General features: G+C 42.0%; 1 protein-coding gene across 2 annotated transcripts in view; it reads left to right on the top strand.

Moving 5' to 3' along the window:
* AOPEP (aminopeptidase O (putative)) overlaps positions 1 to 26588 on the top strand; it is a 613303-nt gene that overhangs the window by 330620 nt on the left and 256095 nt on the right. For both annotated transcript variants that reach the window (XM_077474816.1, XM_077474818.1), the window contains exons 11-12: positions 9350 to 9393; positions 25626 to 25686. In XM_077474816.1, coding sequence (XP_077330942.1) covers positions 9350 to 9393; positions 25626 to 25686 — 105 coding nt within the window. The remainder of the gene's footprint in view (positions 1 to 9349; positions 9394 to 25625; positions 25687 to 26588) is intronic.

The raw sequence follows: 26588 nt of genomic DNA, 5'->3' as shown, positions 1-26588 counted from the left end.
GAGACACAGCCATTAATGTCTAAACCGCTGGCAACAAAAGTGAGTACACCCCTAAGTGAAAATGTCCAAATTGGGCCCAATTAGCCATTTTACCTCCTAGTGTCATGCGACTTGTTAGTGATACAAGGTCTCATGTGTGAATGGGGAGCAGGTGTGTTAAATTTTGGGTTATCCCTCTCTTTCTCATAATGGTCACTGTAAGATCAGCATGACACCTCATGGAAAAGAACTCTCTGAGGATCTGAAAAAAAGACTTGTTTCTCTACATAAAGATTGTGTAAAGTGTCAATATTTTGTGTGGCCACCATTATTTTCCAGCACTGCCTTAACCCTCTTGGGCATTGAGTTCACCAGAGCTTCACAGGTTGCCACTGGAGTCCTCTTCCACTCCTCCATGATGACATCACGGAGCTGATGGATGTTAGAGACCTTGCTCTCTTCCCTTTCGTTTGAGGATGCCCCACAGATTCTCAATAGGGTTTAGGTCTGGAGACATGCTTGGCCTGTCCATCACTTTACCCTCAGCTTCTTTAGCAAGGCAGTGGTCTTCTTGGAGGTGTGTTTGGGGTTATCATGTTGGAATACTGCCCTGCGGCCCAGTCTCCAAAGGGAGGGGATCATGCTCTGCTTCAGTATGTCACAGTACATGTTGGCATTCATGGTTCCCTCAATGAACTGTAGCTCCCCAGTGCCGGCAGCACTCATGCAGCCCCAGACCATGACACTCCCACCACCATGCTTGACTGTAGGCAAGACACACTTGTCTTTGTACTCCTCACCTGGTTGTTGCCACACACGCTTGACGCCATCTGAATCAAATAAGTTTATCTTGGTCTCATCAGACCACAGGACATAGTTCCAGTAATCAATGCCCTTAGTCTGCTTGTCTTCAGCAAACTGTGTGCTTTCTTGTGCATCATCTTTAGAAGAGGCTTCCTTCTGGGATGACAGCCATGCAGACCAATTTGATGCAGTGTGCGGCGTATGGTCTGAGCACTGACAGGCTGACCCCCCTCCCCTTCAACCTCTGCAGCAATGCTGACTCATATGTCTATTTCCCAAAGACAACCTCCTGGATATGATGCTGAGCATGTGCACTCAACTTTTTTGGTCGACCATGGCAAGGCCTGTTCTGAGTGGAACCTGTCCTGTTAAAGCGCTGTATGGTCTTGGTCACCTTGCTGCAGCTCAGTTTCAGGGTCTTGGCAATCTTCTTAGAGCCTAGGCCATCCTTATGTAGAGTAACAATTCTTTTTTTTCAAATCCTTAGAGCGTTATTTGCCATGTGGTGCCATGTTGAACTTCCAGTGACCAGTATGAGACAGTGAGAGGGATAACACCAAATTTAATACACCTGCTCTCCATTCACATCTTAGACCTGGTAACACTAGTGGGTCACATATGACACAGGGGAGGGAAAATGGCTAATTGGGCCCAATCTGGACATTTTTCACTTAGGGGTGTGCCCACTTTTGTTGCCAGCAGTTTAGACATTAGACTTGTCTGTGTGTTGAGTTATTTTGAGGGCACAGCAAATTTACACTGTTATACAAGCTGTACACTTTACATTGTAGCAAAGTGTCATTTCTTCAGTGTTGTTACATGAAACAATATAATAAAATCTAGGGGGTGTACTCACTTTTGTGAGATACTGTATTTTGAAAATGATGCAATTTCAATAAAAAATGTATTTTTCATACATCGTGGGTCACAGAGTCAGGCTGATATTCATTACCTACAGGGTTATACTCCAGGTGAATGGACACTGGTAGACCAAAGGTCTTCAGAAAGGAAGTGACCCCCATATAACCCCTCTCACACAGGAAGCACTTCAGTTTTTTACCAGTGTCTGCAAGGTGGATGGCACAGTTGTTTGAGCTCTCTGGGCTCAAGGATTCTAGTCCCACAAATGGTTCTTAAATTAATCAAGGGATTGACCGATCAGATCCATTTGACACAGGCTTTATATGCTTAGATAAATGGTACCCAAGTGTCATGGTTATGCAGTGATCTTCCTGTGTTTGCTTACCTCCCCTCATGTCTTCAGACTAAGAGGCCAGCCACTTCCACCTGGTGGTTTTTATAACCTCTCCTCTAAGCATGGCTCCACCCCAGGCCCTATCAGGGAGCCCTATATTAACCTGTGCACTGCAGGTCATCAGTGCTGATCAACCATTGAGTATTCCTTTGTGTGTTAGTTTCCTGTTTCCTGCCGTGTGCTCTTCTACTGTTTTCCGTTACCGACTTTGGTGTGTTTTGACTATCCCTGTTTGCCTGTGATCCTGACCTTTTGGCGTGTCCCCGACTATTCTTATCTGCTTGTGGCCCCGACCTTGGCTTTGTCCCTCACCATCCCTATCCTCCTGTTGCCTACTGTGGGTGTGAGCTGGGGGACCCTGGGGGTCGCGACCTGGAGCCAGTTGCAGCCAAGTCCATCCTCACCACCAGAGGCGCTGGTGAACACCTGCTGGCTCTTAGACTCCGCGCCCCAGGGAATCTTACGCTCTAACCCCAGTGGGATCTGTCCCCCGTCTGAAGCAGTCAGCCATAGGGTCCACAACCTTGCGGTGCACTCCTGATCCTATGGTGTGCACCTGTCACCTCAAGGTGACCTGACAGTTTGATCAGCCATGGACCCGGCTGACGTGCCGCTTCCTGCAGATGATCCATTGCAGAGCTTAGTTCGCAGACTTGAGACCCAAGAATCGCATCAGACCCAGGTGATGCTATTCCTTCAGGATTTGGCATCCCGTTTTGAACAGGTTCAGGCCTCATTAGGACCCCCGGTTCAACAACCTCAACCGCTATCTGCCGCTGCACCTATCGCATCAGTCGCAGCCACACATTCATTACAACTACCAGCTCCGGTCCATTTCTCTGGGGACTCCAAGGCTTGCAGGGGGTTCCTTAGCCAGTGCACAATTCATTTTGAACTTCTGCCCCAAAACTTCCTGTCCAATCGGGCAAAAGTCGCATATATCATATCCCTCCTGTCCGGCGAGGCGTTAGCCTGGGCCGCCCCTCTGTGGGAGCTGAATGATCCAGTGGTTTCTAGCCTGTCTGATTTCTTGAAACTTTTTCGGAATATCTTCGAGGAACCGGGTCGTGTCTCCTCAGCGGCTAGCGCTCTTTTACGTCTCCGTCAAGAGTCCGCGTCTGTGGGACAGTATGCTCTTCAGTTCCGTATCCTCTCAGCTGAATTGAGCTGGAATAATGAGGCCCTAGTTGCAACCTTTTTACATGGCCTCTCTGATAGAGTGAAGGATGAATTAGCAGGAAGATCCCTTCCTGCTGATCTGGACAGTGTCATCACCTTGTGTAACCAGATCGATATTCGCTTTCAGGAGAGGGCCCTGGAAAAAAGACGCCAGCACTCCCCGTTCTTTAGGCAGCCTGAGTCCCCAGTCCCTTCTCTTCTATCCGAGGAGCACCCCCTGCCTACCGAGGAACCTATGCAGTTGGGCTGGACTAAGTTATCTCCCGAAGAATGCGCTAGGCGCAGAACTCTGGGCCTATGCCTCTATTGTGGGGCCAAAGGTCATTTCCGTGACACTTGTTCTCTTCGTCCGGAAAAATGCTCAGGGCTAATACATCTGGAAGGTGGCGTATTAGACCCTGAAATATCACCTTCACCTTCTCGTCTTCTCCTTTCTGTGTTGCTTCATGTCGGTGCTTCCTCTCGTTCGGTCTCAGCACATCTGGATTCCGGAGCCACTGCCAATTTCATGGATTGGAAAACTGCATCCTCCATGAGACTTACCCTTTTGCCCCTTACAACGCCATCGGTGGTCTTGGCGATTAATGGCACTGTTCTCCCAGGGGGCCCTATCCGCTTCCAGACTCTTCCTGTTAAGATGTCAGTAGGGACACTCCACCAGGAGTGGATATCCTTCCTTGTCTTACCTAAGGCTTCATCTCCTATCATATTAGGTCTTCCTTGGTTACGGCTCCATTCTCTACACGTTGACTGGTCTGCTGGTCAGATCCTGGCTTGGGGTTCCTCCTGTTCCTCTTCCTGCCTACTCAAGGGTACCCCAAAGGAGAAATTTCCTGTTACCACCATCTCAGTATCTTCTGCTCTTCCCGCTGTATATAGCGATCTTTGGGATGCGTCCTGCAATAGGCGGACTGATGCACTCTCTAGGTCATGTGGTACTCTGGATGAGGGGCCCACCTATGAACCTGAGTCGATCATTCACTCCAGTTCGCATAACCATTTACCTTTGCCTGTCCCTAATTTCCCTTGGACGCACAGCCAGACTAACTTGTCTGCAAGTTCCACAGTTGCTATGCCCTGTGATGAAATTTAGATGGTCACTACACCTGACAATACTATTCAGTCGACCTCTGCACCAGTTATGCCAGTCCAGCCCATGCCCAATGAGCTTCCTGCTTCTTGTTTAACACCTTCGGTGACCTGGCCTCACCCTACTGCTACTATGTCCGTTCAAACCCGTTTAAGAGGCTCAATCCATCCTTTGGATAGAATACCTCATTCGGCCAGGAGGGGTTTTCAGTCTTTTTCTCAGGGTTCTCTGCAATCTGTTTGTGTTGCAGCTACCCAGCTTGACTCTTGTGACATGTCACTTTCTAACCAACATGACCTCAGGGATCCACTGACCTCTGCCCAGTCTGGTGGTCCTGTTATGGATGCCCAGCTCATCTTTAAGGGTGTGGGGGCCCCTGCTCAGACTCCTGATCTTCTCATGCCCTTACCCATTCCTAAAAAGCCTTTAGTCCTCAAGTCCTCTCGTCCTCTCCCTACCTCTGTTTCGGTTTCTGAGGATAATTTAAAATACGAGGTTAGTCAAGTTTTGGATTCCCGGCTCCGTAAAGGCATTCTTCAATACCTCGTACTTTGGAAAGGGTTAGGTCCTGAGGAGAGGTCTTGGATCACTGCATCTGAGGTCTTTGCTCCCTGTCTGTTAAGGAGGTTCCATCTGGAGTTTCCCTTTAAGCCTGGACCCAGGCGGGGGAGGGGGAGGCCTCGTTAGAGGGAGGGTACTGTCATGGTTATGCAGTGATCTTCCTGTGTTTGCTTACCTCCCCTCATGTCTTCAGACTAAGAGGCCAGCCACTTCCACCTGGTGGTTTTTATAACCTCTCCTCTAAGCATGGCTCCACCACAGGCCCTATCAGGGAGCCCTATATTAACCTGTGCACTGCAGGCCATCAGTGCTGATCAGCCATTGTGTATTCCTTTGTGTGTTAGTTTCCTGTTTCCTGCCGTGTGCTCTTCTACTGTTTTCCGTTACCGACTTTGGCGTGTTTTGACTATCCCTGTTTGCCTGTGATCCTGACCTTTTGGCGTGTCCCCGACTATTCTTGTCTGCTTGTGGCCCCGACCTTGGCTTTGTCCCTCACCATCCCTATCCTCCTGTTGCCTACTGTGGGTGTGAGCTGGGGGACCCTGGGGGGTCGCGACCTTGAGCCAGTTGCAAGTCCATCCTCACCACCAGAGCCGCTGGTGAACACCTGCTGGCTCTTAGACTCCGCGCCCCAGGGAATCTTACGCTCTAACCCCAGTGGGATCTGTCCCCCGTCTGCAGCAGTCAGCCATAGGGTCCACAACCTTGCGGTGCACTCCTGATCATACGGTGTGCACCTGTCACCTTGCCTCAAGGTGACCTGACACCAAACCTCACAAAGAAGACTCAAAGATCCTGTGAGGTTTTGCCTGTAATGCGGCCTCTTGGTGCTGGACCCTGCGAAGTGGAATCCTGGACATCACATCGCTAAGGCATTCCTGCAGTTTGCTGTACAGGTCCAAGGGAGTGGACCCTAAACAGGAAAAGGGTGCCCAGGCCTTGAAGGTCCTCAAGTGACAGGAACCCTCCATGAAGGTTGAAGATTGGCTCTTAGTTTCTAAGCTGCCCTGCGCCTGGACGGGTAAGTTAAACCCCTTTACTTATTATTGTGTGGTGTCCCAGTGATTGTAAAAATCAGTCAAGCTAGCTAGAGGCTGGACACCTGTGTGTGGTGACCATATGGGGGAGTTTTGGGCTAGCTGTGGGTGTTTGCAAAGTGTACTTTTTTTTTGCTTGTGTCTGCCTGTTTACCTGTATGATGGCGCACGGCGGTGTGCCATTTCACCTTGGTTCACCAGGGTGTACATGCGTTCGCAAGAGTGCCGCTATGCTCAGTTAGCAGTTTGTTTGGCAGCTCTGACGCACCTGGCTTCACAGCACATGCACAGCAGCCTTTTATCTGGACGCATAAGGATTCACGTTATCTTTGAATACAGCCATGGCCGTTTGCCAGGACCATGCTCACACAGAACATTCTAACGCACACCCAGTCTATTTAAGCTGTGTAGGTCAAGCATGCGGTGCTTCCAGAAGGCAGTTGTGGGACACAGAGCAGGCTCTGAACAGACACTTGCAGCGGTTCATTTTCTCCTTACCCGGGTCACGTGAGTCACCAAGTGTTGCTTGGCAGGCTAAAGGTACGAGATAGGCGCAGCAGCTCAGATTGCTCGGAAGCCTCTGGTCTTTCAGGGAATACAACACTAGGGATACGACTAGGTTCATCAGGAACTACTGATGACATCGGTGTGCCCTTCCCTGTAGTGTTAGTCCCGCTCCTCTTTTGAAGAAATTTGCTAGCCACAAAAAGAGAGTACTTGGGTGTAGTATTAAATCACTTCAGAAGGGAGACCCTTTAATAGGGCTTGCCAAGCCAATATGTAACAAGCCCATATGTAGCGATCTCGCAGAATCGTTACATATGGGCTTGGCTAGCCCTATTAAAGGGTCTCCCTTCTAAGGTGCTTTAATTACTACACCCAAGTACTCTTTTTTTTGTGGCTAGCAAATGTCTTCACAAAAGAGGAGCAGGACTAACACTACAGGGAAGGGCACACTGATTTCGTCAGTAGTAGAGGCTTCCGAGCCATCTGAGCTGCTGCGCCTATCTCGTATTATGCCTACAGTCAACGCTGCTGTTTCACCCTTTATCACTAAGGATGAACTGTCCTCAGCCCTAGGCGGGTTAGAGCACAGGATTGCTGGCATGTTTGCCTCCATCCCGGAGGGTAGCAGGAAGCATGACAGATCCCCCTCCCTGGAGCCTCCTAGTCTGGAGCAGGAATGGGTTGAGGATGGGGAAGAGCTTAAAGCTCAGGACTCTGGGGAGGGCCCGCAGATGAGTCTGCTTCCGAGCAATCTGGAGAAGAGGTTATCCAGTTGATGTCTGCCTCTCAGTTGCATAGGCTTTTGATCCTGACTCTAACTGATATGGTTTGTTCTGCCTTTAAGTTTGCTCTTGCAGAGGTGACTGAGCCCCTCTGGTCCTCTTTGGGATCCCTGAGGCCTCATTAGACCGCACAGGCTTTCCCTCTACACCCCCTGTTGGAACAGGTGGTGTATGTATTGGGAACATCCTGACAGGATTTTTGTTCCTCCTAAGAGTTTTTCCCTTTTTATATACCATGGATGAAAGGTTCATTAAAAAATGGAGCATGCCAGCAGTAGATGCAACAGTCTCTTCCTTAAACAAGAACTTAACTTGCCCGGTAGATAACGCACAGGGTTTGAAAGACCCTATTGACAAGAAATTTGAGTCATTATTAAAGGCTTCTTTTTCTTTGGCCAGTTAAGCTATTCAGCCTGCTGTTGCAGCAATTGGTATCTGCCAGTCCGTAAAGGATCAAGTCAAATAGCCTGATAGGCCTAACCAGAAGGATTATCTGCCTGAAAGTAGGACAGATATTTCTCGAGTGCTGTGTTTTGCTATTGACAATCTTCCGGAGGGAAGAGCCCATAAAACCGTTTCATTTCCGGCACATGCCAGAAATGTAACACTACCATTGGTTGTGCTCTCAACCAAACTGTCAAGCCATCCAAGGGCTGATGTCTAAACTGATCACATGTGTAGCATCATGGCAGTTGTAGAGTAAACAGCGGCAAAGATGGCAGCTTCCTTTGCTGAAAACGACAGGGGAGTTTACTTACACTTTAACAGCACTAGAATTATTGCTGTCATTCTGGCTTGTGCGGTACATCTAAAATGTGAGGCCCAATTGTCATCTGTTTATGCATGCATACCCATTTGCTCTCATGGGGACAGAGGGCTTTAAAAAAAAAATTTTTTAGTGTCTTCGCATTTATTTTATTAAATGTCACAGAGTTAGCATAACTGCAAGCTCTGGAAAATGTTTGATGTGAATCTGCTGTTGATGGTTTTGTTAGTAGATTTCCTGTGTTAGGATTCAATTGAATCACCTGGCTCCATCCCCTCTTGCTTCCCATCCTTCCTCTGTCTGTGTAGAATCACCAACCTTGCTTCAAAAAAGAGCAATCTCCATTTTTATGGCCAGTGACATCATTAGTCTGGCTGAAAAAAACGCTCTATGCTTATGTTGCCTAGAGGAGGGCTTCCTGCACCACATCCTTGTGTAAGTGCTGCAGAACTACATTTACAGTTTTCTTGGTCTTTCGGCCAGAACATAGCTTGTCTGGCCAGGCTCCCAGCAATCCCATGGGAACAGAGGGCAGTACTGTGGCTGGTAACAGGGGAGTGTGAACTTCCCTTGCACTGCTGTCTCATAAAACTACAGGAGGCACTGGGGGGACCGGTCACCCTGCTGCACCTGGAGCAAGCAAGGTTGTTTGGTCCCCTAGACAGGAAATGAGGGCCTGACTTTCTGTAAGGATTAGAGAAGAATGAAGCAATAGATCGTTAATGCGAGGAGACAAAATAAAAAGGTAATAGCTACACTCACATGAAAAACAGTTTTGCCAAGAGATGAGCTTTAACTTTGCTATGGTTTTTTTTTTGTGTGTATTTTGTTTGTTTTTTTTTTGCTTATTCCTGTAACACAGCTTGACTGTAGACACATGGCTCATGTGTGTTTCCTCTCAAACATAACACTTCTGAGTTCAAAATATGACAAGGGTAGGTACCGGTCTATTCAGGGCTAACCAGTTCCAATCGCGTTTAGTTGAATTTTTTGTTGCAGTTGCCCTTTTATATAAAGCAATATTTTTGAGTATTCTAACCAGCCTCCATGACGTACAGTTTTTTTTTTTTCCGAGATTTACAAGAAAGCTCTCTTCTTTTTACCCTTATGAATTTATATCTCTATATACTGCAACAACAAATGGCAGAATAAGCACAACAAGTGAAACAACATTATTCGTTCAGGTGTCCCAGTGGAAGAAATAAATGTGTTTTATGAATTATAACTGAAATAATCTAAGTCTGCCTGTAGCCAAACAAAAGAGCAAAACTGATACTTAAAATCCCATTCACCGTCAATTTGGTCACACGGTACTAACTTTGTATTTTGAGTTCACTGAACCTGTTATAGACCAAGATGGCAAGTAATATTTTATTTTATGTATTGCAGGATTTTCTAAATATGCTGCTGAATCATTTTCCTGAGCAAAATAAGTAAGTAATTCTACTCCATACTCAGGTGCCTACTAATATAAAATGCATTCCCCTGGTGAAAGAACTGATTCTTACACAAGTCGCGAATGACTGATACACATTGTTACATGCTATGTTACAATAATATTTTTGGTATAAAACAATAAACATTGAACAATATATCAAGTATTGTGTGTAAATAATAACAAAATTGTGCTAAAAACGAATCTCAAATATAATGAATATAAAACAGAACATGTATATAATGAGTAGAAACACAGGTGAGAAAGTCCCAAATGTGAAACAATCCTATGGTAAACATATTTACTAAGAGGTGCTGACTCCTTCCTGCTCCTTTTCAGGCCCCAGAGGGTTAATCCTTTCAGGGACTAAAGACCCTTTCCCACCCAAAGTCTCTCCAAGCCTCCAAATTCTGGGTCTCAAATGAGGACTTGGCAATCCTGAGAGAACTGTAAATCAGTCCACTGCCCTCAAAAATGTCTCTTATCATCCCCCTTAACACCTTCATTTTTCTATAGGCTGGGCGTCATATGACGTCCTGCAGAACAAGCTGCTCTGGCATGCAGTGCAGCGATCGATGGTGCAGTGTGTCACTCGGACACGCCACATCTCCGATCACAGTAAAGAGCCTATGACGTAGGCTCTTTACCATGTGATCAGCTGTGTCCAATCACGGCTGATCACAGTGAGTAGCGAGTGACAGAGCATGAGTAGGGGAGAGCCAATAAGCAGCTTTCCTGACAGGGGGGGGTCTGCACTGATCCATGCATTGATTATCAGTGCAGTCCCATCAGCGATGCCTGCCTGTGCCCACCAATGATGCCAATCAGTGCTGCCTTTCAGTGCCGCCTATCAGTGCCCATCAGTGCTGCATATTAGTGCCCATCACATCAGCCTCATCAGCGCACATCAGTGAAGGCGAAAAATTACTTATTTACACAATTTTGTAACAGAAACAAAGAAAAACTTTTTTTTAAATTTGTTTAGCAAAAAATAGAGAAACTCATTGGTGATTAAATACAGTAGTGCTCATAAGTTTACATACCCTGGCAGAATTTATGATTTCATGGCCATTTTTCAGATAATATGAACGATAACACAAAAACTTTTCTTTCACTCATGGATAGTGTTTGGCTGAAGCCATTTATTATCAATCAACTGTATTTACTCTTTTAAATCATAATGACAACAGAAACTAGCCACATGATCCTGATAAAAAGTTTACATACCCTGGTAAATTTTGGCCTGATCAAATGCACACAAATTGACACAAAAGGGTTTTAATGGCTATTAAAGGTAACCATCCTCACCTGTGATCTGTTTGCTTGTAATTAGTGTGTGGGTATAAATGGTCAATGAGTTTCTGGAGTCCTGACAGACCCTTGCCTCTTTCATCCAGTGCTGCACTGATGTTTCCGGATTCTGAGTCATGGGGAAAGCAAAAGAATTGTCAAAGGATCTGTGGGAAAAGGTAGTTAAACTGTATAAAACAGGAAAGGGATATAAAAAGATATCCAAGGAATTGAGAATACCAAATAGCCGTGTTCAAACTCTAATCAAGAAGTGGGAAATGAGGAGTTCTGTTGAAACCAAACCATGGTCAGGTAGACCAACTAAAATTTCAGCCACAACTGCCAGGAAAATTGTTCGGGATACAAAGAAAAACCCACAAATAACTTTAGATGAAATACACAGACTTTCTGAAAACATGTGGTGTGGCTATTTCAAGATGCACAATAAGGAGGCACTTGAATAATGATGGGCTGCATGGTCAAGTCGCCAGAAGAAAGCCATTACTACGCAAATGCCACAAAGTATCCCGATTACAATATGCCAAACAGCACAGAGACAAGCCTCAAACCTTCTAGCACAAAGTCATTTGGAGTGATGAGACCAAAGTTTTGCTTTTTGGCCACAATCATAAACGCTACATTTGGAGAGGCGTCAACAAGGCCTATGATGAAAGGTACACCATTCCTACTGTGAAAAACAGAGGTGAATCACTGAAAGGCACAGGAAATTTGGTAAAAATTTATGGCAAGATGAATGCAGTATGTTATCAAAAAATACTGGAGGACCATTTGCATTCATCAGCCATGAAGCTGCGCATGGGACGTACTTGGACAATGATCCAAAACACAAGGCCAAGTTGACTTGTCATTGGCTACAGCTGAATAAAGTGAAGGTTCTGGAGTGGCTATCTCAGTCTCTTGATCTCAAAAGTGCAATTCGTGCAAGACAGCCCAAGAATTTACAGGAGCTAGAGGCTTTTTGCCAAGAGGAATGGGCAGCTTTACCATCTGAGAAGATAAAGAGCCTCATCCACAAATACCACAAAAGACTTCAAGCTGTCATTGATGTTAAAGGGGGCAATACTGTACACGGTATTAAGAAATGGGGTATGTAAACTTTTGATCAGGGTCATTTGGCTAGTTTCTGTTGTCATTATGATTTAAAAAGAGTAAACACAGTTGATTGATAATAAATGGCTTCAGCCAAACACTAACCACAAGTGAAAGAAACATTTTTGTGTTACCATTCATATTCTCTGAAAAATGGTCAAGAAATCATAAATTCTGCCAAGGTATGTAAACTTATGAGCACAACTGTACCACCAAAAGAAAGCTCTGTCTCAAAATAAATTATAAAAATTGCATTTGGTTGTTGCATTGCATGTCCGTGCAATTGTCATTCAAAGTGCAACAGCGCTGAAAGCATAACATTGGCCTGGGCAGGAAAGGGGGAAAGTACCCAGTATTGAAGTGGTTAAAGGCATCCCATCCCAAATTATGGGGAAACATACCTACCTTCCAAGACCCATCCCTAGCATCTTGTGCAGAAGTGGTCATCAACCCTGTCCTCAGAGCCCACTAACAGGCCAGGTTTTATGTATTACCTTGGGGAGATGCAGACTAGAATACTGCAATCACTGAGCAGCAAATGATATCACCTGTGATGCATTTCCGTTATCTTGCAACCCTGGCCTGTTAGTGGGCCCTGAGGACAGTTTTGATTACCACTGTTGTACAGTATGTATTTATTTTTTCAGCACAGGTTTAAGATATTGTAAACAAAAGTTGGATATGAACATTGGTGGTGTATTAGTAAACCATCTGAGTGCCTAAAAAAAATGTTGGTCAGTTATATAATAAAAGTTATGATGTAAAATAAAGTCAAGTGACAGGGGACAGGGCCATGGAATTAAAACAGCATTGCATTCTTCCATGCATACGGAATACTGGTTTGAGGTAATCAATGGAAAATTAAAAGGACTGCCATTGGTGACTTTCATTTAAAAATGCCAGTTGCTTGGCTGTGTATGGATTCCATATGTCTGCATCATTAACCTGTAACAAACATGCAGCCAATGAAAGTCACAGAAAAGTCAGAACTACTTATATTAATACTTGTTCCAGAACAATTATTATTTTATTTTCTTCCATTAAAAACCATAATGTTTTGGGGGATGCACACTATGTCAGTTGTATGCTATGGACCCCTGATCTTCATAGGTGTTGTGGAGAGTTATCCTTTGGACTGCACTTAAAGAGTAACTCCACTTTTGTTGAGAAAAAACAAACAAAACAATCCCATCTAGGTGATCAATGTACAGCTCCGGGATTTTAACAAACCCTGTTGCAGTTCTACCTTTTTCTGGTCTGAAGATATATTTGTTCCTCTATATCCTTTGGATACTGAGTCTGAATAGAAGAAATTGGTTCGTTATCAGCTGGTGCACCATTGTAGAGTATCTCACCAAACCGAAAAATATCTATTGCAAGTAATGCAATTAACTAAATTTTGACTTGTATCTTAGTGCAGACTTCTGGGAAAATCAGTAAGTCAATCACACAAGCAGGAATTAACATTTTTGGGGAAGTTCTGTACACCATTAGTGTTCAGAATGCCTCCAGGTTGTCCTATTGCATTAAATGTTACAGAAAATTACAGTGCTGCAGGTAATATTTAATAACATCAGATTACAAATGTGGCTTGTGTAGCAATTGTTTATGCTATATATTTTTTTTTTCTTATTTGCTATAGTTTTTTTTCATGAAAGTGGACTTACCCTTTAACTCCATTTATGTGTATTCGCTGTCTTCTTCATTTGAGCATGTGTCTTTCAAAGAGCAGATGTGTTACCTAAACATATATATGTGTGTGTGTGTGTGTGTGTGTGTGTGTGTGTGTGTGTGTGTGTGTGTGTGTGTGTGTGTGTATATATGAAATAGTGACCCATATGTCGATTATAAAATGTAAACTTGGTTTATATAGAAAACGGAGAATCAAACATTTCAACAGGAGTTTAAAGAAAATTCATTTTCTGTAAAATCCATTAAAGGGATTATTGTATTTTTGCTGAAAGTTGTAAAATGAATAGATATTGCACTTTTTTGTTTTAATAATCTACATCCATAAGCCATATAAAGGAAACAAATGCAATGATTCATTTGTTTTAGCGGCCAAAGGGAATTTTGTGTGGCTTTTCTTCTAGTATAGCTTCTATTTTATGTGAAAGGATGATGCCGAACAGATATACACCGCTGTCCTTGCTCTTTCCAGACCGGATGCTGTAAGAGAAACAGTTGACATGAGTTGTTAATTTTATGACTGCAGCTGAAAGTATAACTGCTCCAAACTTCCACTGGGACTGCAAAGATCATATGTTTGTTTTAGTAGGTCGGCTTAGTTATTAGGCTGAAAAAAGCTAGTAGCATATTGTTCATAACAGCGAACTCTATACTTTTGAAAAGCTATAAAACATGTAAGACAACCGACTCATAAGGGTATTAATAGTTACCTTTATGCCAGACAATGAGTGACATCTTTTAATTCTTAAAGACTTTGAAATGGATATTTTGATGATAGGCAACTCCTATCCTCATATTGATTAGTGGTTCCAAATTAATAACTACTGCAGTAGGGAACAGACACAAAAGATACGCTCAGCATCTTTCCAAATAACCGTTCTCCTTTATTATGACGCATTTGAAGGTTTTTATACACATGATTACGTAGGTATCACATTAATATTACAATTGTACGTTTATGGTAACAAGGGGCGTTGCATAGGCAGGCTAATTCTAATCAGGACTTGAAAGAATGCAAAACATGTACTGAAAACATTGTTAGTGCCGTGTGCACAGTGAGGGCATCGTGCAATACATATAAAATAGAATACAATTATATACAGAACCTACAAATTTCCATTACAGTCTCCTCTCTTTTGATCAATATTTTGATCACTAACCATACCTGCTATCACCTTTAACCTGGAACCTCCACACACTTAGGTGGAGGTAGTCCTGGCCAAAGAGGCAAAAACTCCATTGTGGAGAAAATAATAGCTGAGCAGCTTTTTTCATTACAAAACGACTTTTCATTGTGAAAAGCAAATACATATTTACAGAGTACTGGCTGTACACTCCTGTGGCCAGAATGGCCTTCTAGCTTAATTGTTGGTATGCTGACTTATCAGCACATGTAAACACAGACAATTCTACATAAAATGGAAGAGGTACAAAAGACAAATATGACTTCAACATGGCTAAACTACTTTTCAAATAAATATATATCCCTTACAATTAAAGTAATTGAATCAAAAAGTACCCTAGACTGTGATCGCAAGAGGGAAACAAATCAAACACAGAGATTTCTTTCATTTCGACATTTTTGCAGTGTTTGGTGTGGATCCAGGTGACTTTTCTTTCAAGTTTTGCAAAACTGTACATGAAATAGATGCTGTATTGAGTCTCCAAACATTTCCTTATATATAAATGTCTCTTAACAATCCACAAGTCACCTGGCTTTAGTTTTAGATCCTTCCAAACTCTTAGGATTTGGAATTGGGAAGAAAACACATACATGAGTTTGTCAAAAACCTTAAAAAATCAGCAACATTCTCTGTGAGATCCGAATGGAGGACTTCAGCTGCTGAGACAAAATATAAGCAAGTGAGTAACACACTCCCAAACCAAATTCCATAGGGAGAGAGTCCCACATCCACTTACGGCTTGATAAAATATAATAAAACATTCAGGCAAAAGTTTTCTAGTTTCTTACTCTACTTTGTCCGCTACATTATAGACAGTAGGGGGTGTAAAAATAAAACCTCAAAACTTCTAGTAAGGACTCTCCTATAAAAATGATTTCCTCTGTTACTCTCTGTAGATTCTGCACTCTCTATTTAAATACTACTTCTGATAACACTTTTTTACTGTGGCCTTTGCAGTAGCATTTGCCACTGGACATCCAGAAAACATGTCCATACAAACAAAATACATACTCGTAAGATCCTGACTTGGGCATCTGGATATATCTTTTTGTTATCTCTGGAAGGGATGTTACACTTTTGGTAACACCTTTGGTAACAGGTAAAACAAGAAGTGGAGAACCCTGGCTCTATCCCACGCTCATTTACTAAGGAAGCCATTACTGCTTGTGACTGATGACACGGTCCACGTGTCAAGCTGAAGGGAAAAGAGTGTCTGGCAAACATAAATGATCACCTTTTCCAAAGTCTTGTTTCGTAAGAAGTTGCCCTCTGTGGACCACTTGTGCTTCTCGTTCTGGGGTCCTTAAAGTTGAATTATTAATCCCAGCTATACTGGGCCAGAACTAGTGTGGAATCTGTGAGTTGCACAGACCCAGAAAGTGTCCGGGGCTGTAAATGCAGCATCCTTAGAGTCGCCTGGTCTGCTTCCATATGTGAGTTTTACTGTTAGTATGGCTACCTCAGCAAGAACCTGGAAGGCTGAAAACGGCCAATCAAATTAACTTGGCATGCTTGATTGGTTTACCCGCCGTAGTAAAAACAAACTTCTGACCCTTCAAATGGAACCAAAAGCTCTCTTTATCTTGACTATCTATATAAATATATACTCTTTTTATAGCTCACAGGCTTTTCTAAAACATGGAGCTCTGCTTCTTGAGCGGGGTAAAAAGGATCCAATGACTCTGAATACAGGGAATCCTTCTGGGTGATAAACTTCATCCTCGGTATAAAACCAGGAATAACACTACAAAAAAGTAAATACTTGGGTCTTCAGGGAGTGTGTCCTGCACTAGGCTCACAGCAGCTGATTCCTACATCATCAATTTAACACATATGCTTTTTCTTTGTCTCCAGCCTCCTCCAATAGAGGCAATAAGGTGGCTGGATTCAAATGTACGCATTTTTCATTGTTAGATTTGTACACAAACACACAAAACAAATTCATATTTTGAACCTTTCATTAGACAAACACTTAGTTAGCTATATATTTGCTGTATAGAATATCGGACCATTAAAAATTAAATATTCAACCAAAATAATATCTGTAACTTTGTCTAATAGCAACTTTCTATAAAGTTACAGCTCTGATATATCAGAGTGAACCCTTCATTACTGGGTCCAACTTGCATAAATATAACAATGGCTTTTTCCTATCATGCTGTTTGTGTAAGAACTCCAGCTTCATGTTTCAAAAAGACAACTTTTTCCTGGCAATATTATAATAAATGATAAGAATACCCTGCAGTCATGCAGAGATGTCCATAAATCCAAAATATTCTTCTACTTATACCCACTGCACTTACAAGGAAAAAGGGGAACAACATTTCACAATCCACACATTCAGCTTTGGATATCAAAAATAAAAATACATAAAAACAAAAGGACCAACAATATGTATGATGGACCAGAAAGCACTCTGCCATCAAAAACTATAAAACAACTGGCTGCAGGCAGCAGCTATCCTAACAGGATGTGTGGACTTGATGTGATGGGTCTGTTATATTTAAATGTTATTATTACTCTCACATCATGGACCGCACATTAAGTTATTATCAGACTTTAAGATTTAATTTCTGTAGAAAAACTTCCTTATGTATCCCATTCATCTTGGCTTTGTTAAACATTATTGCTGCTGTATTCAAATTAACAACCTCATCTTAATTTTTTTTTCTTTCCACTCAATAAATGTAAAATTACAAAATTGTTATCTTAATCTAAACTAATCCCATTTTTACCAATTTCCCCATTAACCTGGATTTCAATTCCAACCAAAGGTTGTCTAAACCAGTTTCAATATATCTATATTTATTAATAAAATTGTTAAACTCATATTGGAAATTAATACTCATATGATAATTTCAATATCGCACACTAATATATATGCACACATAAATGTCCTTAAAGAGGGACATATTACTTAATTTTACTCAATTTCTCTCTTTTTTTTTTAATGCACTGTTTCCACTATCACAGGATATTAAATTTGTGTAACACACGGTTAATTTGTAACCTTCATTTTACCATGTTTGGAAAACAGATTCAAAAATAATTGTGATCACATTGTTTATCATTAGATTCGTTAACCCGGCACATTTTGTTATAAATGTTTTGTCTAAAAAACTGAAATTGGCATGGTGTCCCTCCAGCTTATCACCAACCTCTCATCCCAGCTACATTCTTTGAGGAGAGCACAAAGGAGGGGGTCACATTTGCGTACATGACACACACAAGTGATAGAACTAAAGGTTCCAGCATTCACAAACATACACAAGTATCGCTCTAAAATCGCTTACATTATTCCCATTTGTACACAACACATGCATATCATTCTCTCACTTTATTTTAACGCTTTTTTAATACTTCCTTGCTTAAACTTCTGCTTTCTTTATTTTGTTCTGATATCCTTTGCATCCAATGTATTGTAATACCATACTTCACATACTGTACCTTCTATGATCAGACGGGCAGCCATAGTGCTCATCCCATCTTCCCTCTCTGACAACATATAAAGGATTCTGTTTTAACTCTCATTACTGTTTCTTGACTTTACTAGTTGTAATGCCTGACCCCAAATTCATCCCACAACTTAACATCAAAAAGTCCCTTTCTGTCTAGTGTTTATGTCACTCTTGATCCATCCTGCTCACATAAATAGCCGTTTCTCTAGCTGTATACTCTGCATGATTCTTTGTCCCTGTAGACTTTGGTGGTAACCCAGTTACCCTTTGTGGATCCCTGTCCACTTTAACCATTAAACTAGGGGCTCAGTATAGGCGGAACCGCACCTTCGGTTCATAAATAGCGCTCCTCTTGCGCTGGGCATTTTTGAGGGTCTCTTACCCGTCATTCCCTTACTTAATTTAATGCCCATAATGACTGGCCAGTCTTCTCTGCTTGTGCCTATACACTCTTGCCTCTAAACTACTTTATCTAGCAGATGTACTAGATATACCTGTGAACAGCACTATTGTTCCCTTTCTCTATAACACTCCGATGGACAGTGGACAGTGACAACATAACATATAACCACTAATCAATACAGTTCGATTAAGGGGAGTAAAATAGGTACCCTTTGTCCCGAAAAAGCCTTACCGATCAAGGAAGTCTGATAACTCAAATGCAAGCAAAAAGGCTTACCTCAGCCGGCTGATTATCAGAAATTCCCGGATCGTCTCAAGCTCCTCGTTTCGGATACTCAGGGTCACCTGATAACCCCTCCTGGCTGGCTTCACCACCTGAAATGGATATTTTGGTGATAGGCAACTCCTATCCTCATATTGATTAGTGGTTCCAAATTAATAACTACTGCAGTAGGGAACAGACACAAAAGATACGCTCAGCATCTTTCCAAATAACCGCTCTCCTTTATTATGACGCATTTGAAGGCTTTTATACACATGATTACGTAGGTATCACATTAATATTACAATTGTACGTTTATGGTAACAAGGGGCGTTACATAGGCAGGCTAATTCTAATCAGGACTTGAAAGAATGCAAAACATGTACTGAAAACATTGTTAGTGCCGTGTGCACAGTGAGGGCATCGTGCAATACATATAAAATAGAATACAATTATATACAGAACCTACAAATTTCCATTACAACTTACCAGTGGCACTGCTATCAAACACTTTCAGATGTGTTGGCTAGCATGCCCCCCACTTGGTACTGTGGTTCCTCCGGCAATCTACTACATTACTACTGTTTTCTGTAGTGACATATTGTCCAACGGGAGGAACCACAGCAGCCATTGGGGGACAAAAAAAATCTGATATACCTGGTTCTCTTTCAGAGAGCAAAGATTTTACTCACCATCCACAGGAAAAGTGGATATTGAATCCCCCATTTTACTTCTTCTTCAGCCATATTTTTTTTACAGTAGTGCCAGGTTCAGTTCAAAGGTGCACTCCAGTGAAATAATGCTGCTTTTCAAGAGGCACAGCCGATGAGTATCTCAAATTTTGTTCTTGTGCAGCCGGCTGCCTTCTGGACTAAACCCCTATAGCTGATGGTGTCCTTTTGACCTAATAGCTCTGAATCCAATCTTTTGCGAAAATATAGGTTTTAGGTTAACTCCCCTTTTACAAGCTCTACATCCTTAAAGTGATTGTAAAGATATTTTTTAAATAACAAACATGGCACACTCTACCTGTTCTGTGCAATGGGTTTGCACAGAGCAGCTCCGATCTCCCTTTTTCTTGGGTCCCCTGCTGATGGTCCTGGACACCCCCCCCCCCCCCCCGCTGAGTGCCCCCATAGCAAGCAGCTTGCGATGGGGGCACTCAACTCATGCAGGCTCGCTCCCAAGCCATACTTTTTGTGTTCATTAGCTCACGCAGTGTGGCTCAGCCCCACACCCTGCTCCCTCCTCACTGGCTGTGCTTGACATCAGCAAGAGCCAGTGGCTCTCGCTGCTACCTTTGAGCCAATGAGCAGTGAGAGAGCAGTGGTGCTGCTCTTGTACACAGTGCTGGATTGACAAATGGCTTAGGTAAGCATAAAGGTGTGGACACAGAAGGTTTTTCTTACTCTAATGCAGAGAAAGCATTAAGGTAAAAAAAAACTTGTGCCTTTTAATTTTCAGAAAAAAAAGAAAGCATGTTCCCAGGTACAGAGCAGCACGCCCTGTGGTTCTTAGAGAGAGGTTATAGAGCACAAATTCATACTGATATAGACTGCAGTCCTGAACTGGATGGATATTAATGTTTTTTTTTTACATCTGTGCCTGTCCTGTTTGTGTCTGCATTTACACATCCGACAGGAGTGGACCCATGATGACTCTATGGGCGGCTGGATGTAAAAAAAACTTTTATATTAGGCTACCTCTAGTTCGTTATCAGACACAGCCCTTTTCCCTTTTTTTTTTTTTTTTTTTTTTTAACCAGATCTGGATGGACTGGTAGGACGGTGTAAACAGACACAAGACCCACATGGACCTTCTGATCAGGTCTACCCCAAAAATTGACACACAGGCCAGATCGGAAAGCCAATGTAAAAGGGCCCTTATAGGTAAAAGCAGAGGTTGTTTGTACAGTGTTTATGTTATCTAAACTTTATTTCCCTTCATTGCGTTGAGCTTTTGGGAATATGGAGTCAAATTTCTGATTTTAGTTTACTTACAATGTTTTCTGGAATACTCTGGCGAGTCAGCAAATTACTTTTGGGTTGGTCCTGAGGCTGTAAAATGCCGTACAGGTGCTGCCGATAGAATATAAGGGCCAACTGCAGAATGTCACTGGAGAAGTGGTTGTTTATTTTGTATGGAGAGGACAAGTAAAAATACTGCACCTCACGAAACTGTAAATGGTTGCTCTTAACACTGTAAAACTTCATTTCAATTCTGTTTATGTAATGTAGGATATCTATATGCCTAGAAGCTGAATGATACATTTTGCATCAGAAAAAAATTTTTTTCCAGAAATGCAATGACATTAACCAGAGCATGTGTCTGTTTCTGAAACATGATCTAGGCATTCGTAGTAAACATTGCCATACTCTAAACTGAAATATTCTTGTCCTTAGCATGCACAGCTCCTGTTCCTTATTTTTTCATTCTGCTTTTTCAAGTGTACTCTATTAGATATTTATACTCTCAAGACCAGGCCCTGTAACCACTCACCGTGACTTGCGATTGGCTAGGCACATTTTCCAACATGACTTTGCCAAGTTATGCTTATTTTGTTGCCAGCATTAAGAATTTGTGGTTTTAATTTTACTGCTGGCTCTATGTGGAAATTCTATTTCCATAGTATTCAGACATTAAATGAACGATTATTTCCTGAAAAGGAGAGTACAGTTCCTGATTCAGTAAAAAACATTTATCCACTGTTATTTTTTATGAGAAAAGAAGCATAGATTTTTTTTTTTTTTTTTGGCAGATAAAGCGTGGGAGTCAGTGTACTCCTGAAATGAAATTCAATTGGAAACCATTTTGAAAAGTAGTTTTGCTTCTTGTTAGCATTAAATACAGTTAGCCCATTACCATTATTGTACTGAGCGTATAATAAGTTTGTATTTAATATAAAGGTGTAGAGTGCAGTGATGATGAGCAAAGTACTGAAACCCATATTAAAAAAAAAAAAGTCCAGCCACAACTCTGGCTTTTTTAATGGATGGTTATCCTGAAACTATAGTGTATTTTTTAACTGTCATTTTGTTGTTACTGTCATCTCATGTAAAATCACTGTGCTCCATAGGAGGCACAGCCACCATACTTGCATATTGTGACAAAAAGTTATTTCCAACAATAGGATGGACACCCTTCGGGTCTGGTATGGATTTTAAGGTGAACCCCACTCCAAACTTTATACAAAAAACTGCATGGTCCCCCAGTCCATACCAGACCCTTATCCAAGCATGCAGCCTGGCAGGTCTGGAAAGGGGGGAATGAGCGAGCGCCACCTCTCCTAAACCATAACAGGCAACATGCCGTCAACATTGGGGCATGTGGGAACCCCAAGCCAACCTGTCCCCATGTTGATGGGGACAAGGGGCTCTTCCCGACAACCCTGGGCTATGGTTGTGCGGATCTACAGTGGGCTTATTGGAATCTGGAAGCCCCTTTAACAAGGAGGCCCCCTGATCCCACCCCCCCATGTGAATGAGTAGGGGTACATTGTACCCCTGGTCATTCACCTAAAAAAGTCAAAAATTAAAAAACGTACACAGGATTTTGACAATTCCTTTGTTAAAAAAAAAGATCCATCTTCAATCACGACGTCCCCGCAGCACCGGACCTGAACAAAAAAAGCTCCTCCTGCAAGGATAACTGACCGCCAAATGTTTGCTCTTCCGTTTGACATTTATGAAATAGGTAAGGGGCAGGGCCACCTGATGATGCCACTTGCAATCCCCAGCCCTTTGTGAAGTCATCGGTAATGTTGCCAGGGGACTTACCTATATAAGAACTGTCAAACATTGGAGCCTGCATTAGGCAGCAGAGCTCCCCTGCCCCAAAGCACCTGCTCATTCGTTAACCCCCACCCCGGCCTGCCATGCTGCGTGGTGGGATAAGGGTCTGGTATGGATTTTGGGGGGAGGGGCCATGCCGTTTTTCTTTTAAATTTTGACGTGGGTTTTCCCTTAAAATCCACACCATCCCAGCTTCCCCGGGTCACTCCACCCCTTAGCTATTTAAGAAATGTCAGGTGGAGGAGCAAGCATTTGGCGGGAAGCCTTTCAAGGCCGGAGTTTTTTTTTTTTTTTTTTTTTATTTCTGGTTTAGCAGTGGTGGAGGGCCACGTGATTGATGATGGATCTACATTGAGGGACATTGTTTTTTATTTTTTAATAAAGAAGACTCTCTGTACTGTCTTTATTCACTTTTTTTGGTGAATGGTTAGAGGTACTATATCCTCCATACTCATACACATGGGGGGGGGGTGGGATCTGGGGGCTCCATTTTTAAGTCCCCGCCTGCAGACCCCCACAACCACAGCCCAGGCTTGTGGGAAAGAGGCCTTTGTCCCAATCAACATGGGGACAAGGTGCTTTGGGTTGGGGGGCAGAGCCAGGTATGATTCGGGGGGGGGGGCTCACTCATCCCCTCTTTCCTGGCCTGCCAGGCTGCATGCTTGGATAAAGGTCTGGTATGGGTTTTGGGGGCACCACATATGTTTTTTAATTTTGGCGTGGGGTTCAATCCATACCAGACCTAAGAAGGGAGGGGAATGCTTTTTTTTTTCTAAGTTTTTTATTGGAAGCCACTTTGAGAGATCACCTCTAACGTCCTGTTGTATTTCTGGGACAGGAAGTGAAGATATATTTCACTAATGGTATATAAACAGCAAAAAAAAAAAAAATACCCTGGTAGGTGTTTTAGCCCTTCCATACTCTATACAAAACTAAAGAAATAGTGTTGTCTATAGATGCACTTTAATTGGTAGGTAACATGGTATACCCCCTTATAGTACTGCAAATGCCATCTAGGAGCACCCCCTGGTATTACTTGATGGCTTTCTGCTGTTTCAGCATGTGAAAATGTGTGCACACAACCTGACTGTTGAGAAAATTATGCCTTGCAAACTTTATTGGCAGAGAAACGTCCACAACTTTGCATATTGGTGTGTGGAAAGCCTTTCTCAAATCAGGCACTATTGCATTTGCAAAGTAAAAATTTTTTTTTTTTTTTTTGCATGAAAACATTTTAACTTTGCAGTTTAGTGAGTCAGAGTCATAGTATTTTATTATGTTTGACAAAAGAACTGTCTATATAGTGAGTCATTCTTTCAGGACCATTTCCAACCACAATGGGGTTTTAAAGACATGTGAAAATGCAAGGATACAAGCATATAATATAAAGGCTGAACTTACTATGAATGCAAAGGAAGACCTCTGCACTATGTGGGTTATATATTTATGACCCCTGCAATCTGTATTATGTGCGCCTGAGCCCTGCAATCTGCACTTCCGAGCCCTGCAGGCTGTGTGATCCACACTCCTGAACTCTGGACTCTCAGCATTATGCACTCCAGCATATTTATATGCTGTTATACAAACCAGGCTAACAACAGTGCTGGATATCTAATTATGGAAAAGCAAACGTTTGTTTTTGTGTGTATATATATATATATATATATATGTGTAGAAGTACTTTGTACGTATATACAGTACTGTATGTTACAGGCCTTTTTTGTTAACACCCATCTGTTGGGTTGATTTATCTGAAGAACATTGTCTGACCTGAATTTTTGTCTATCTCTGAACACTACAGCTGCTCTTTTCACAACTATCAAAATATTTCAAGATTAATAAGACGTGAATGTCTGAAAATATACATTTCTTGTCAGTTTTTAGTAAAAATATCTGACACTTAGCTCAAACAGCCCTAACAATGCTGATGGAAAGGTTTCAGAATATTGAGGACAGAGTTTGAATTTTGGCAATAAATATCACTTTTTTTATGTATCATCCAGTTTTTCTGCTATGTTCTGAAAACCTGGCATAACCTAAAATATAAAATATTACAAAAGCTTCATGATAACTTTCAAATTCAATAGTAAAAGGATACACTGTGTTTTAATTGTATTATAAAGGTTTTTTTTGCATACCGAAAGTGGTTGAAGACCCTCACGTAAATCCAGTGAGGTGACTAGCATCAGAGGATACACAGAAATGAAACTAATCCTCCTGCATAAGTTGTATCTGTTTATCTGTAGCCACCTGTCCTCTACATCAGTTCAAAGTCCAGAATTTACACAGGATCTCTCAGCTCTGAAAAACAGTGGGTGGTAATCTGAAGTCTCACAATTCAGATTGAAGTGAGAACAACTCTGAGCCCTGATTAACCCTTTCGCTGCTATATCCGTACATCGCACATGCCTTTAGAATTGAGTTAAAGCAGACTTCCAGCCAGACAGCCAAATACAAATGTAAATGGACAGGACCTGTTTTTTAAGGTAAATTATTTGTAATTATATTTAGCCAGATTTGTTTTCTCTACACCTACTAGGCATGCCACAATCAAGAGAATAATGTCAGTATTAAGAGCCAAAATACCCTTTTTTGATTTGTAAATGTGCTATCTAGCTGAAATACAATTTTACTGTTCTAATAAATAGGACAAAACCTAGAATACTTTGGTATTTTCTATTTGCTTGTCTATCGTTGGGCCTTTAAAGCATACAGTATAAGGAATAACAGTTGAAAACTACTTTCCCCAAAAAACTTGGTTGTTCCCAAAAACATCAATAAACATATGACATTGGCATCCATCATAAACAACAAAAGTTGCTGCCAAGTCAGTAGGCCTGTAACTAAAATGTGAACATTTGTGTGTTAGGGCTGAAATTACTAAAATCTCTATAATACATTTCCACTGCATTCCAGCAGCTTTTAGTCCAAATGTATTATGTAAATCATTGATGGACCAGGGTGGCCTAGGATGAAGGTTATATAATATGTAGGGAAAAAAAGATTTGTGCCTCATCTATTTTTTATTTTTTTTTCTCTTGCAGACACGGGCTCTCTGTTGAACTCATATACAAAATCTGGCTTGACACTCCTGGGATGCCACAGGTAATTTAAAAAATCACTAGCCCAGTTTTTTCTATTTTGGGACATGACTTTGGAATGTAACTTAATGACCGGATAATGATAGAAGTTTAGCACGGGTCAAATATAGGGATTTATTAGGAATCTGTTTTTATTTTAAATTGGTTTTGGAATTTCAGGCACTTCATTAAAGTTGTTTCATCAATGATCCTGACAGTGTGTCCCTATTGTGGCCTAATGAGTAAGAGGGCCTTTACAACCCTACAGAGTAAAAAAGTACCTACACACATTTTTGTGTCAGAAAAATGCCTTTTTGGTTCTTCTCTAATAATCATCACCCAGTGAATAGGATGGCACCAACAAGCTGCAGGTTGTCTATATTAAACAGCCAAGATGAAATATGCATTTGTTTGAGGGTCACATTAGCTTTGTAGCCTTTGCATGATTGCGTTCATTGACCAATTTGCAAAGGTGTGTCAGATTGGTCCATCACCAGCCAAGAATACGTAAGACTGTAGAGGAGAAGACAAGTTGTGTACTTTCCAATGGAGCTCTTTACGGTGTAAATCTACATATGTTCTTTGCCGTGTACATCCTGTAAAAATGGTTACATCATCACCTCTCAAACGCATTTTCCATAATTTTTTTGCAGAGATTTCGGATAAGGCGATGGCCATCAAGATTGGTCCAGTTTTATGCACACATGTTGCATAATACTGCACAGCTCTGGAATGCAGTGAAACACTTTGCTCTGGTCTGAATTGTTGTTTTCTGTGTGTCATTGCAGTTACCTGCATTTATCCATTAAGAGAAACACTGGTAACCGCACATAGTGTGAATGGGTCCTAAAGAATTGGCAGGTTATCCAGTCCAATCTAAATTAACATAGTCACATAGTTGGTAAGGTTAAATAAAGACACCAGTCC

This window comes from Lithobates pipiens, unplaced genomic scaffold (assembly GCF_037356315.1).
Source record: "Lithobates pipiens isolate NorthernLeopardFrog02 unplaced genomic scaffold, aLitPip1_a1.2 Scaffold_13, whole genome shotgun sequence".
Taxonomy (NCBI): Eukaryota; Metazoa; Chordata; class Amphibia; order Anura; family Ranidae; genus Lithobates; species Lithobates pipiens.
Note: the sequence above shows the minus strand (reverse complement) of the source record. Positions and strands in the feature narration are given on the sequence as shown.